Below are 15,482 nucleotides of genomic sequence, written 5' to 3'. Positions count from 1 at the left end.
GCTCTTTGCAGACTCTGCCTCGAACGCCACTAGATGTAAGGTGTCTATCCTATAAGTCAGCCTTTTTAAACAGACCTTGAGACATGACTTGGATAATAACAAAGCCAGCACCTCATCTGCTGTTTGGGGGAGATTGCCCTTCATCAGTGCAGAGCAGAGAGTACTGGCTTAACTGAGTGTGATAGATTTATAGGATAGCTACCTTACATCTGGTGGCATTAGAGGCTGAGCTTGGTAAGAGGTCATTTGCATCCGTTCTTCCCAGAATTCGAGGAGCGTTGCCTGGCCTATAAGACTCCTCATGCCAATTAGGTGATCTCCGTAAGGAGATGCAGTCATTTTGGATCAGGAAAGCCGCTGTCCGTCTGGGAGATGTGCCTGATACAGAGACCACGTTTCCCAGACCCAGCGTGGTTGTGTGAATCAGTCATCAGTTCCTAAAAAAAAAAAGGTGGGCGACAAGGCGCTAAGATATATGCAAACATGGAATTATATTTATTAGTATAAATTGCAGTACTTTTATGCTGCAGCACTATATTTACTATACTTTGCAGGTTCTTAGTAGAGATGGGAAGTTCGGATCTTTTACATAAATCGGTTCATTTGAATCAGTTCATTCAAATAAACCGATTCATGAATCGAATCTTCAATTCACTTGCTGAGTCTGCTGACAAGCAAGTGAACCGAAACTCAGGTGGTGCGCAATGCGCATGCGCAGTTGATCGAATCTTCGATTCACTTGCTGAGTCGGCTCTCAGTTGACTCGGGCTGACAAGGAAGTGAACCGAAGCTCAGGACAGGAGCCGTGGTGCGCAATGTCACCCAGTCTACAGTACCAACTACCAAGTGAATATGTGATAATAACAGAAAGGCCCCTTTCACACGGCCGAGTATTCCGCGCGGATGCGATGCGTGAGTTGAACGCATTGCACCCGCACTGAATCATGACCCATTCATTTCTATGGAGCTGTGCACACGGGTGGTGATTTTCACGCAACACTTGTGCGTTGCGTGAAAATCGCAGCATGCTCTTCTTTGTGTGTTTTTCACGTAACGCAGGCCCCATAGAAATGAATCCGGTTGCGTGAAAATCACAAGCATCCGCAAGCAAGTGGGATGCGGTGCGATTTTCACGCACGGTTGCTAGGAGTCGATTGGGATGGAGACCTGATCATCATTATTTTTCCCTTATAACATGGTTATAAGGGAAAATAATAGCATTCTTAATACAGAATGCATAGTACAATAGCGCTGGCGGGGTTAAAAATAAAATAAAAAATTAAACTCCCCTTAATCCGGCGTTTTGGCTTTCCGTTTGTGTAATCCGTCTAGGGCTCTCACAAGCGGTCCAAAACGGATCAGTTTAGCCCTAATGCATTCTGAATGGAAAAGGATCCACACAGAATGCATCAGTTTGGCTCCGTTCCGCCTCCATTCCGCTCTGGAAGTGGACACCATAACGCTGCCTTCAGCGTTTTGCTGTATGCTTGGCGAAACTGAGTCAAACGGCACACAATGCTTTGGAGGCGGACACCAAAACGCTGCTTGCCGTGTTTTGGTGTCCGTCTGACCAAACTGAGCCAAACGGATCCGTCCTGGCACACAATGTAAGTCAATGGGGACGGATCCGTTTTCTCTGGCACAATCTGTCACAATAGAAAACGGATCCGTCCCCGATTGACTTTCAATGAAGTTCATGACGGATCCGTCTTGGCTATGTTACAGATAATACAACCGGATCCGTTCATGACTAGAGATGAGCGAACTTCTGTTTTAAGTTCGGCGTCTAGCCGAACTTTAGACGCCGAACTTAAAACAGAAGTTTGCTCATCTCTGTTCATGACACATGCATGCAGTTGTATTATTGTAATGCAAGTGTGAAAGTAGCCGAAGTAGAATCATTTGATTCTTTTAGGCTACTTTCACACTCGCGTTTGGTGCGGATCCGACATGGATCTGCACAAACGCATCCGTTCAGAACAGATCCGGTTGTATTATCAGTAACACAGCCAAGATGGATCCGTCTTAAACACCATTGAAAATTAATGGGGGACGGATCCGTTTTCTATTGTGCCAGATTGTGTCAGTGAAAACTGATCCCTCCCCATTGACTTACATTGTGTGTCAGGACGGATCCGTTTGGCTCAGTTTCGTCAGACGGACGCCAAACGCTGCAAGCATCGTTTTGGTGTTCGCCTCCAGGACGGAATGGAGGAAAACTGATGCATTCTGAGCGGATCCTTATCCATTCAGAATGCATTGGGGCAAAACTTTTTCATTTTGGACGCTTGTGAGAGCCCTGAACGGATCGCACAAATGGAAAGTCAAAACGCCAGTGGGAAAGTAACTAGTAGACTCTCATTAGATTCCTAGATGCAGTGTACTGTGTGTGACTCAGTGCTTGTGCTTCACAGATCTGATTGGTTGCAGGGCGGGATCATATTACACAAGACCTGCGCTGCTAGAGTCTCTCTGCTCGCAGTAGGTGGCGCTAGTGCTACGTCACGCGGTTTCAAACGGATCAGCGCAGTCAGAGGAATCGACTCCTCCGGTTCAGTGAAAAGAATCGATTCAAAAGAACGATTTGTTCATGAACCGGACATCACTAGTTCTTAGCGCACATTGTGATCAATTTAAAATAATAATAATATTACATTGTCTGCACACATCTGACTGCAGGCTGCATCTCCCTGTTTGTTTGCATTTACATAAAGTGTTGCGTATCTTGGTGAATACATCACATTATTATTTTGAAGTCTAATGTTAGTTGTCAGTCACATCCCAACAGCTTCTTATAATGCTATGGTATACATGGTTTTCCCTACATCACATTATAGTAAATGATCTTATGTGAATGAACCTACACAAATCATATGGTCTGAGCCAGCGAGGCACGCGGGGAGAGCGGTTATTGCTAGTCGGGGTGTGCTGAAGAGGGGAGGCCGGGGTGACTGCATGCCGACACAGACTTGGAACATTTTCTCAGGACTGGGTGGTGAGAACATAAGCACAATGACCGCTAATGTGACTGGTGGAAAGGAGGGCAGGAGACGTCATCATGTCCATTCGAACACACAGATGATAGGTCGACAGTAGTTAAAGGGGTACTCCAGTTATATAAAGTTATCCCCTATCCACAGGATAGAGGATAACTATTATTTATTATTAAAGCGCTGTACATATGATAAGGGGTGCACATACATAATACAGACAATTGCAAAAAGCATGAACAAGACCAGTTACAAACTGGTACAGAAAGAGAGAGGGCTTACTATCTACAAGCTATTAGATTGGCAGGGATCCTGCTGGTGGGACCACCACCGATCATGGGAATGAGGACCCCATACCCTGTGGAGCCCTCATATATATTCTATGGCCATGTACAGCGCCTGGCTATCTCCAAAACTCTCATAGAAATTAATAGAGCAGCTGAGGGCAGATGCGTGGGCTACTGGGCCCTAATTCTTGTGATCGGTGGAGGTCCTACCACTGGGTAGATGATAACTTTAGCGGTTGTGTCACTTCAGCAAGAGGCATTTATCATGTAGAGAAAGTTAATACGAGGCACTTACTAATGTATTGTGATTGTCCATATTGTCTCCTTTGCTGGCTTGATTCAATTTTCCATCACATTATACACCGCTCGTTTCCATGGTTACGACCACCCTGAAATGCAGCAGTGGTGGTCGTGATTGCACACAAAAAAAAGCACCAGCCTATGTGCGCTCCCACGGTCCTGGCCACCAGAGAGACAGGCGCTTTTTCCTATAGTGTGTAGGCATCAGCTCATATATTTTATATTTGCGCAGCGCTGTTGCATTGTGTTTGCTTTTACTTTTGTATTTTCAGCCATGGTGACATGGACCTGCACATTTTTTTGCAGTACATGTTTCTGAACTAAATATTTCTTTTAATTTTGCATGGTACCGTTCCTCTGTTATAACTCTTGGAAATCTGTGAATAAATTGACATCTAGAACTTGCTATGCCATATCAATGGTGCATTTCCTTCCACATTTGGATGCTATCCAATCCGTGTTGGCAGTGTCAGACTGAGCAGGCACACACCCTATTGACAAGGGGAATGGTCACGCTAGTTAGTCTTATATTTCTAGGAGGAATAACAGAGAAACGCCACAACACAGAATTCTAAGACAAAGTGCCTCAGAATTGTTATTTCTTGGGGAATATACTACAAGCTGACAGGTCTTCTTATATGCACATGCCTGGTGGTGCTTCAATGAAACTCATTTCCAGATTATAAAGGACTTATTTTTCTTTGCTGACAGATATACATTGGATGAATTTGGAACAGCGAGGAGGAGTGCGGTAGTGCGTGGCTTCATCGATGCACTCACTAGAGGAGGGCCTGGCGGTACCCCACGTCCCATTGAAATGCACTCTCATGACCCGTTAAGGTAATGTGCAAGTAGTTGGTAATATTACCACATAGGATTTTGTAAGACATTTACCTCTGGGATTACACATCAGGGAGAATTTACAAGACCTGAAAGCTAGTTTTCTGGCCAAGGGTGATCATAAATTTTTGCGCAAGTGCCGTTTTGTGGGGCTTAGTGGAAGGAGCCTCCTCAGCCTGTCACATTCATCAGAATTTACTTTAGAAAATGAGTGCAAATTATAGCTGAAATCGACAGCACCCTGTGCGCTCCCATTCATTTCATTGAAGGGCGGCCGCACATGCGCAGTGCGCCTTCTGTGACTTTCCCAGAGGTGGGACCCATCCTAGCAATATAACCCCATTGTCTGAGATGATACATCCCCTTAAATACGGTACAGGAGTGCACCTCGTCATAAATTTGGTGCATCTTTCTCCAGCAGACTTTTTACACTCAAGTCTGGAACATGAAACAGAATTGCAAATCTACCAAGTTATCTCCAGTAAGGAGCCTAGCAAGTAGGATGAGAGCTGAAATCACGGCCACATTGGGGGTCATTTACTAAGCGCACCACACTACTGTTTGGCATAAAAAAAAGTCTCAAGACCCTATTTTGCTACTTTTTTTTTTTTTATGCCTGTGCAACAATTCTTGTTACGCTGTCCTCGCCACTTGGGAGTGGTGGGGGCTGGGACTTTGGCCCCAACAAATTTACCGTCTCTTACGCCTGGAAATAGGCGTAAAAGAGCAGTGAAGACTACTTCAGTCAGGGGCTGGAGTAGTTTTCACTCATGGCACACGGACCGCTGAAGGTGTGACTGCTTTATGATGAGGCTCACACTTCATCATAAATTAGCCGAATCCTCCGGCAGTACAGAGGGGAAGAGACTTTTTTATGTCAGTCTTTGTAAATGACCCCCAGTGTTTCCAGAAGCGCTGAACATGAAGGGAGATCTTCCCGTGCTGCTCTGCTTCTCACAAGGAGAAAGCCCACACAAGCTTACAGCTGTTTTTTGTTTTATAGTTTTTTTTATGCTGCAAGCTGTAGGAAGTTCCTTAAAGTTTTCCCGAATTTAAAAATCGATCAGTTTGGTCCCAAAATAGTAAAAAGTGGAAAAAAAAACTAACTTTATGAACCTCACCGATCTTCCACCGGGTCCCTGACGCAGGTTCTGTCTCTCCACACCTCCGGTCCTGTTGACCCATGGAGCACCACTGTATACAGGACCGAAGCCCACACATTTTTCATGTATCCCTTATAATATCTGCATTCATTGTGACACACTTGGTAGATCTCTGTGGGTTTTAATCATAGCTTAATCTTATTTAATAAAAAGATATGTCGGGGATATGCTGGCCTGGCTGCACCAAGCAACTGCATCAGAGAAAGAGCATCTGGAGTCTTTGTTAAAGCTCGTAAACATCCAAGGTAAGGAGTGGCGTGTGCCCCTTTATTCATTTTTCTATTTTATTTTTAGATGATAAAATAAATAGATTTTACACCAAGGATTAAAGGGTATCTGTCAGCAGATTTGTACCTATGACACTGGCTGACCTGTTACTTGTGCGCTTGGCAGCTGAAGGCGTCTGTGTTGGTCCCATGTTCATATGTGCACACATTGCTGAGAAAAGTGATGTTTTAATATATGCAAATGAGCCCCTAGGTGCAACGCGGGCGTTGTCATTGCACCTAGAAGCTCTGCTGTCTCTGCAACTGCTGCTCCCTCTGCACTTTGACAGGGCCAGCCTGTGAAAATAGAACACCTGGCCCTGTCAGTGAAAGTGCAGAGGGCACAGCAGTTGCAGAGAGAGCTGAGCCTCTAGGTGTAATGACAACTCCCCCATTGCTCCTAGAGGCTCATCTGCATATATTAAAACATTTTCTCAGCAATATAAACATGAGACCATTACAGATGTCTTCAGCTGCCTAACGCTCAGGCAACAGGTCATCCAGTTTCATAGGTACAAATCTGCTGACAGATACCCTTTAAAGGTCTTCTCACCATAGGCAGTAATGGCTCATTCATAGCTGATGTGAAATCGCCATTTATCAGTACGTTAATTTTTTTATATTTACGGATTCCTCCTTTAAAGGGGCTGTACAACCCTTTACATGTTATGGCATATGCACAAGATAGGCCGTCACTATCTGCTCAGCGGGTGTCTGAAAACCCACACCCCCTCTGTAATAGCTCCAGCAGCAGAACTACACAGCTGCGTCCGTTGTGCAGTAGATGCAGGAGATGGTTACTGCAGTGCTGTTCCCATCATTTCCAAGGGAGCAGGACTGCAGTTACTTTCTTTTTCTGTGGGGATGCAGGGTGTTGGGCTTATCAGATAGTGATGGATAGATGGATAGGTCCTTTAAAGCTTTGGAAGCTATAAAGCTTTCGTTGGAAGGCTGTCTTTGCTGCTAGTGTGAGTTCCCAGTGCTTTTTGTTACACTTTGATTTGTCACTTGAGATCCAGTTGGTCTGTTTATTTTCAGGGGTTGAAGACCATATCCAGGAGGTGGTAGGACACATCACTGAAGGAGTCTGCAGACCATTAAAGGTTATTATCACTAACCCTTTTTGTGGATTTTATTTTGCACTATGGTTATTAGACTCTGCTCAGTGTATAACAACGATGCACGCTGCGGTTTGTATCCCGGAACAGCCTGCCGGAATTCACACTGGCTGGCCTGTTGCATGTGCACTTGGCATCTGTGTTGGTCCCATATTCATATGTGTCCACAGTGCTGAGAAAAATTGTGTTTTAATATATGCAAATGAGCCTCTAGGAGCAATGGGGGCGTTGCCGTTACACCTAGAGGCTCTGCTCTCTCTGCAACTGCCGCGTCTTCTGCACTTTGACAGGGCGAGGTGCGGCGTTTACACTGCTGGGTCCTGTCAATCAAAGTGGAAAGGATGCGGCAGTTGCAATGAGAGCAGAGCCTCTAGGTGTAACGGCAACGCCCCCATTGCTCCTAGAGGCTCATATGCATATATTAAAACATCATTTTTCCTAGCAATGCGGGCACATATGAACATGGGACCAACAAAGACGCCTTCAGCTGCCAAGAGCACATGTAACAGGTCAGCCAGTTTCTAGGTACAAGTCTGCTGACAGATGCCCTTTAACTGTCCCTGACTGAGTGAATTGTTTGATTTCTAAACCTTTCTGCTCGTTTCCCATCAATTTGCCACAAAATAATGTAGGTTGAGTGTGTAATGTTTTTGTACCGATTCTTCGAAGACACCAGAAGGTCACATTCTGCTGTTATCATCTTTATTTCTCATAATTCCATTTGTCCAACCCTAGAGAGGAGCACGATAACACAATCACGTACTCAAGGTTGTGTTTTTGTGTGACGTTTTTATGTATATAAACATGAATGTTTACGATGCTGGTGGGAATCTTCATTTTGCAGTGTGGTGGGCAGAAGCCATGCCCCTAGGTCATGCCCGTAGAGGTCCAGAACACTGAGATATGGGAGCTATTTGACAAGGTCATCAGACTGGGGTCATCAGCGATTTACTTTCCCAAAGTAATACAATAACAATAATAATGAAAATGTATCTATTTTGACTCCTTAACACAAAAAAACTCTTCTGGTATCAGAAAATTAAAATGGCCACTGAAAGCTCTTTGTTAATTGCAGTGAAACTTCAATTTAAAGAGGACCTCTCAGCTCTCCTGACATGTCTGTTTTAGTAAATTCTTGTATTCCCCATTATATAACCACTAATGATAACGTTCAGGAACCTAAGGTATAAAGGAGTCCTGTTTCCTAACAAGTAAATCATTGCATCAAATTCCCCGGACTCCAGGTCGTGTTTAAACACTGAGAAAGCTACAGTGGTCCTCTAGTGTAAATGCCCTGCGAACAAAAGTCTATGTGCCAATATCCCTGGTTTTTAATGTATGGAAATAGGGGGATATTGTGCTTGAAGGCCTTTTTCCAGAAGCCATGCAATTTTGCTGAAGGCCGAAAATGTTCTTAAAGAAGTAATCATTACTCACCTGGTCAGTCCCCATCCATTCCAGCTGCTTTTTAGTTGCTCCCGGTAGTATTTGTTTCTGGCACTGCAGGGAAGATGCGTCAGACTACTCCAAGTGGTCACTGCAGCCAATCGATGGCCTCTGGTCACTTGAGGTAGTCAAGTATGTCATCACTACAGAGCTGTTCCCACCACTATGTTGATGGAGCCATCTAACTCACATGGCCAGTGAGGCTAGTGATTGGCTGCAGCAATTACATGGCGTAGTTGGTGATGTTGTTGCTCCAGATCTGGAAACATAGACTGTTGGAACGTAGCAATAAAGCTGGAAACGCAAAACACTGGGGGTTTGAACAGGTGAGTACTAAACTGAACTAACTATATGGCACCTTATGAGCCCGATGCAGCTTTGATTGCTCTGCTACAGTCACCAGAGGATTAGCAGCATACTATCCCGAGACTATAGTGATCACTAGTAATAGAAACACAACTGATACTGTGCTGCTCTGAAACTGTGGTAATAATCCAGCACTACAATATACCATAAAGATCAAATTTGACAAGAACTATATGTGGATAGATATCAAATTATACCACATAAGCTACTGGATTTTTTGGACTACTATTTTTATTAATTTTACTTTTATTTTCATTTTGTGTATATCCAATTTATATTGATGTTTCTTGCTCATTTTATAGTTGATCAACCATTTTTATAATATAATTGTGTTCATATATGTAAATAAATAAATAAAAATTATTATATTGTGCAGCCATACAATTATCAGATATCTGAGTGCTACCCAAACAGTTTTTAATTCTCAATTTAAAGATAATTTATTAGCTGTTTTGACCATACATAACTGCAGCAATACATAAGGGCCGGCAAGAGCAGAACAAACATGCCTATTGTGGAGCTTTTATTATCAGGAGTAGTGTAAATATGAACTTTTATTCTGCCAGATTCTGCTCCTATAAATGCCCTGGAGGTGGCGCTTCAATGTGAAGTGCTCTCTGCATTGACCTGGTTCGTATCCCCTCTCCTCTGCTCCATCTATAGTATCCAGTCAGGAGACCACAACAGCTGTCACTCAGATTAAAGGAGAGGGGATATTAATCCACTCAGTGCAGAGAGCACTTCACAGAGAAGCCCTTCGTGCACACAAACGTATTTTCTTTCTGTGTCCTTTCCGTGTTTTTTTTTTTCCGAATGCGGAACCATTTATTTCAATGGGTACGCAAAAAAAAAACTGAAGTTACTCCATGTGCATTCCATTTCCGCATGTCCTATTATTGTCCGCATAATGGACAAGGATAGTACTGTTCTATTAGGGGCCAGCTGCTCCATTCCGCAACATATGGAATGCACACGGACGTCATCCATTTTTTTTTTTTGCGGATCCGTGTTTTGCAGATAACAAAATTACATACGGTCGTGTGCATGAGCCCTAAATGTTCATATTCACTCTGCTTCGGATGATAAAAGGTCTGCAAAATATATGTCCGAACTGCTAATAGGCTCCCTTTATGGTGGAAGTGTGTTTTTAGTGGAGGAGGAGTTTTTTGGAGGGGATTTTGAGGCAGATTTTTCTGCAAGTTTTTCAGCCAAAGCCAAAAGTGGATCCAACAGGAAAGAGTATAAATCCTTCCTTTTACTGTATATTTTCACTTCGAGTCCACTTCTGACTTTGCCTGAAAATCTGCCTCAAAACAAACTCCTCCAAAAAACCTCATTACACACAAACTGACAAAGTGACTGAACATGTCATTCTCATTCCGTGCTGCAGTTTTCCATTAGTCTGTGCTGTGTGTTGTCACTTGACCAGTTGTACGGCCGGTTGTATTGCGGTATAATGTCTAGATCCCAGCTGGGATATTTATTAGGTGCTGAGTAAGTAGACAGTATGAAGTCGTAAATGTTAACCTGGTGTTTATGTGATGTTTATTTTAGGTCCGTATTGAGCAAGTTATCATTGCCGAGCCTGGTGCCGTACTATTGTACAAAATCTCTAATCTACTGAAGTTCTACCACCACACAATAAGGTAAGTACTTCTGGGATAGCAAGCACCAGAGAATACTGCATTACACGTAATCTAGTTTTCAATTGTCTTATTTTATTTTTATTTTATTTATTTTTTACTGAAGTTTATTTCATTTTTTTTCTGCATACTCTTTCACAGATAAATATCTTGCACTTTACAGTTACATGTCCTGCTTTTGGGGCTGTCTTTTTTTCTTGAGATGTATATCTGTGGCAGTTGGGGGGGTGGGGGAGCGAGGCAGTTAAACCATATATCACTATAAACCTTTTAAAATAGTAAAATGCTGCATAGAGTCAGGACAATGGGGTGACTGGTAAGAAAGAAACAAGGTGCTTCTTGTTGGTTCTTATGACAGAGTATTGTCCAGCAGCTCTAGATCCTCCTTGTGCCAGCACTATGAAGACATCAGCAGTGTAGGGACTGGCAGTCTGGCTGGGCATCAGGGGTAGCAGTTACTGTACTATGGGCTGGTAACATCTGGGTAATGGGCCCATCATGTCACCCAAAGAAGCCACTCAATGGTGGTTCTCCTCCCTTACAGTCAGGGCTTGGAGGAGGATGATGGGAGTAGAATTAGGAGGGAGTAAATAACTGCTACCTCTGTTGTCCAGTTAGGGGGTGGGGTTCTCCCCTCCGTGATCCTGGGAAAGTCTTTATTTTCCTTCATTCTTTAATGGACAAAGACATGAAATCCATGATGGCTGCTAATGACCCCCAAGATCTTAACATCATAGCAGATTCTTGTACATGAACCCTAGAAACCTACACAAACCCTCCCTAGTGATGATGTTCTTACCCGGTGATGCTCCCACTGTATATCATAGGCTAGTTGCCTAATATATGGGAACGATGCTTTGTACTTCCCTAATTTTCATCTACTAATGTTCAAAAGACCCCAGAGCGTCACCATTAGAACTGTGTTGTCCAGGGCTGCTGATGTCGTCAGAGATATGGCCTGAATGGGGGTAGTATATAGGAAGATAATGAATAAGCTTAATGGGGTTCTGCAGTTTGTTTAAACGGATGATCTATCCTCTGGATAGATCATCAGCATCTGATCGGCGGGGGTCCGACACCCGGGACCCCCGCCGATCAGCGGCCTTCTCACTGTTTACCAAAATAAACTGCAATTCAGGGTCCGCGCTTGAACTTCATCAGTAAGGAACAGTTCACACACAGCAACACTTCCACAAGACGATTTTATCTCAATTCAAAACAATTCCAGCTCCTCGGTCTCAATATCCACCAGCAATCACAGCTCTTTTATCCTTTAAAAGGAACACGACATAGTGCAATACCCACGGCTTATTGAAACACTACATTTTTATTTTACTTACAAGATCGACACTTGTTCACATCACATATAAAATCTATTTGCCCAACCCGGGTTTCGCTGTCCGCTTCTTCTGGGGCCTTCCTACTCCTGTTGTTTGGGACTGCTGCTGATTGTGCCGCCTGGAAGACCACACTAAATATCTTTTGTTTTCTTTCTCGCTGTATACCGCAGGCCCAGTGACGTCACGACTAGTATCAACTGGCCTGGGCGGGGCTAATCTCTATTCAAGTGACCAGAGCTTAGCCCTCCCAGGCCAGTGATACAAGTCGTGACGTCACTGGGCCTGCGGTAAACAGCGAGAAGGCCGCGGCACTGCTGGTGCGCCGCTGCCCTCTTAAACATCTGATCGGCGGGGGTCCCGGGTGTCGGACCCCCACTGATCAGATGCTGCTGATCTATCCAGAAGATAGATCATCAGTTTAAAGAAAGTGCAGAACCCCTTTAAAGAGAAAAACTAGCTTTGAATGAATGTTCACCCATAAATTATACGTACTTCGTTTTTTGTAACTCTCCAGTGTGCACGAGGCCTTAAAAATTATACTTAAAGGAGTTGTGCCACCGATTCAGCTCATTCCCTATCAACAAGAACGATCTCCTTCCCCAAAGTGAATAGACTAGCAGACTTAACATGTGTGCTAAGTAGAAACCGTATAATTGAAAGGGCTCACACTAGAGAGAAATGTATACCGGGGGGTTCTCCGCCCCCTGGACCACCCTCAGTCCAGCAGAAAAGCCAGAAAAATTTATATAGATAGGGCAGGCACACCCCCTTCTGATATTGCAGGAACAAAATCCACGGGGAATCAAATATATTTCATTAGATAGAAATACTTTAATAGATAAAAGTGTGTGTCTGATACATATATTCTAAAACAAAACTAAAAGCAAATAGAGTAAAAACGTGGATAACGAAATCCCCCCTTTTTCCTAAAAAATGCCCAGATCGTGATAATATATCAATAGATTAGTACATGTATATTCAGCTAGAAAAAAGGTCTGCAAATATCGGACAACCGTGAGCTTATTAGTCGAGCTGCGATTTAATACGGAGTACACACTGAAGACCATTGTTCCAAACAGTTGATTCAGATGCTGAATGTAGATGATGCCCAGTACAGATCCTCTCTGTGGTCGAATACACAGTATCAATGCGGCTAAGTATATTCACTCCTCATATAAAGGGTTAGTGGCAAGTATCCCGGATAAGCCGTGCTTCACAATGAGGAACGGATACGCAGTCTGCACAGCGTTAGTTGAGGCGGTTAGTGATAATCTGGAGTAATAATACTCATTAATGGAGTAATACACATTTACATATTTCTAGATCACGTTTGTCAGAGCGGTTAGCAACCATATAGACCAGTAGTAAACGTTGGTAGTAATCCTTTTCTGTAATAATATAACAAATGTCAGTGCGGCAGAATGGATTCCACTGCGCATACAGGTAATAGCTGTCCCGGGAAGTCAAAACTTTATAACATAGGAGTATACTCCAATGCGAAACTTGAACGCCTCGCTGAGGTTCTTACCGCACATCAACCGTGGTGTGGCTCATGGGGTAGCCGCCGGCGGGCTGTACTGTGTGCGAGCGTCCCTTGCTCTCCGCGCGCTATCTTGGTAGGTCACGTGATCGCGGAAGTCAGTCAGGTGCTGTAAATCTCATAGCTTGTACTCCGTGCGCGGAGGATGAATAGTAATCAATGTCGCAGCTGCACATCGCTGTACATGCCTCTATGATAAGTCCGGACAAAAGGATCTTCATGGTATGTGACACAGAACTGGGCCAGACGCGTTTCGAAGCCTCCTGCTTCTTCCTCAGTGGCTTGACATGTGCGCTGCCACTCCATTAATTCTCTAGGTCACTGCTATTCTTGTGGGGGATTCGACAGTCAGAACCCGGCGGATCAGATGCTTATCCCTAAGGCTAGGGCTACAGGGTGACCTTTATGTCGCACCAAGGTCGCGTGACATTTATTGTGATGATGGTCTATGGTGTTGCCCTGCGACAGGCTGTGACTGAAACGCGACAGTCACAAGAAATCCATCCAAGTAGGATTTTTGTGTGACTGTCGCGTCGCAGTTCAACACCATAGACTCTGCCACAAAATCAACTTGTCCTTTCTACAGGATAACGCTAGCGCTACACAGCGACATAATGGTCATGCGACAAAAGGGGTACAACTACATTGCGACATGTCGCCGTGTAGCCCTAGCTTTATCCTTTGGAAAGGAGGAGTTGACTTTGTGGTCCAGTTGCTTTTCGTAGTCACATACTGAAGCAATAGCTAGCTGTTATTTGCTGTATGTAGTGTTGGATCATGCAGACATATTGAGGTATGTGTAACACCCCGTTTACGTTGTGTAATGGAACAGTGGAAAATTTAAAACAGACATGCCGGTTTTTGATGCATAACTTTTGATGTAAAATGGTAACATAGTGAGAACTATAGTTATAACCAAACCAAATGCCATGACAGACAGAAACAGACTGAGGCTACTTTCACACTTGCGTATAACTTTTCCGGTATTGAGATCCGTCATAGGGTCTCAATACCGGAGTAAAACGCTTCTGTTTTGTCCCCTTTCATTGTCAATGGGGACAAAACGTAATTGAACAGAACAGAGTGCTCCAAAATGCATCCCGTTCCGTTTGGTTGCGTTCCCAGACCGGAGAGCAAACCACACAAGCTAAAGAAAACTGATCCGGCACCCATTGACTTGCAATGTTTTTAATGCCGAATCCGTCATTGCTATTTTAAACCTAATACAACCAGATCCGTTCATAACGGATGCAGACGGTTGTATTATCGCAAACGGAAGCGTTTTTGCTGAGCCCTGCCGGACCCATCAAAAACGCTAGTGTGGAAGTAGCCCGAGTAAGAATGAGTGGATTTAATTGTACTATGATGCTGTTAAAGTGGGAGGATAACCAGCCACACGCTGTTACACACAATATATTAGGGATGAATGCATTGAGATGTGTCTTACAAGATACGGCATCTTACGACCAGGTGAAACTGCAGTGATGAGGCCAAGATTTTATAAGGGGCCTGTGCCCAAAGCCTGGTGCCAGTCAGATGAATGGAACGGACTTTCATTTGCAAAAATGTCTGCTACAAAACCTGCAGCATATGAAGGCATCCCATGACATTAGTAGATGGCTTGTATTAACTTCCTCTATATAATAAATGCTATTTGCTGTAGTGAGACGACCCCTTTGAAGTACCGGTGTCCCATGATATGACACTTTGAGGATACGTACTGTGCACTTTTCCTGTGCCATCCTTTCCCCTTAGGCTACTTTCACACTGGCGTTTTGACTTTCCGTTTGTGAGATCCGTTCAGGGCTCTCACACGCGGTCCAAAACGGATCAGTTTTGCCCTAATGCATTCTGAATGGAAAATACACCCTGTACAGAATTATTAGGCAAATGAGTATTTTGACCACATCATCCACTTTATGCATGTTGTCTTACTCCAAGCTGTATAGGCTCGAAAGCCTACTACCAATTAAGCATATTAGGTGATGTGCATCTCTGTAATGAGAAGGGGTGTGGTCTAATGACATCAACACCCTATATTAGGTGTGCATAATTATTAGGCAACTTCCTTTCCTTTGGCAAAATGGGTCAAAAGAAGGACTTGACAGGCTCAGAAAAGTCAAAAATAGTGAGATATCTTGCAGAGGGATGCAGCACTCTTAAAATTGCAAAGCTTCTGAAGC

General features: G+C 43.8%; 1 protein-coding gene across 2 annotated transcripts in view; it reads left to right on the top strand.

Moving 5' to 3' along the window:
• COG6 (component of oligomeric golgi complex 6) overlaps window positions 1-15,482 on the top strand; it is a 137,336-nt gene that overhangs the window by 86,128 nt on the left and 35,726 nt on the right. For both annotated transcript variants that reach the window (XM_040426086.1, XM_040426085.1), the window contains exons 9-12: window positions 4,289-4,417; window positions 5,734-5,825; window positions 6,885-6,949; window positions 10,331-10,422. In XM_040426086.1, coding sequence (XP_040282020.1) covers window positions 4,289-4,417; window positions 5,734-5,825; window positions 6,885-6,949; window positions 10,331-10,422 — 378 coding nt within the window. The remainder of the gene's footprint in view (window positions 1-4,288; window positions 4,418-5,733; window positions 5,826-6,884; window positions 6,950-10,330; window positions 10,423-15,482) is intronic.

The sequence above is a fragment of the Bufo bufo genome, chromosome 3 (genome assembly GCF_905171765.1).
Source record: "Bufo bufo chromosome 3, aBufBuf1.1, whole genome shotgun sequence".
NCBI classification, from domain to species: Eukaryota; Metazoa; Chordata; class Amphibia; order Anura; family Bufonidae; genus Bufo; species Bufo bufo.
The sequence above is the reverse complement of the archived record's forward strand: the minus strand, read 5'-3'. Positions and strand labels throughout refer to the sequence as shown.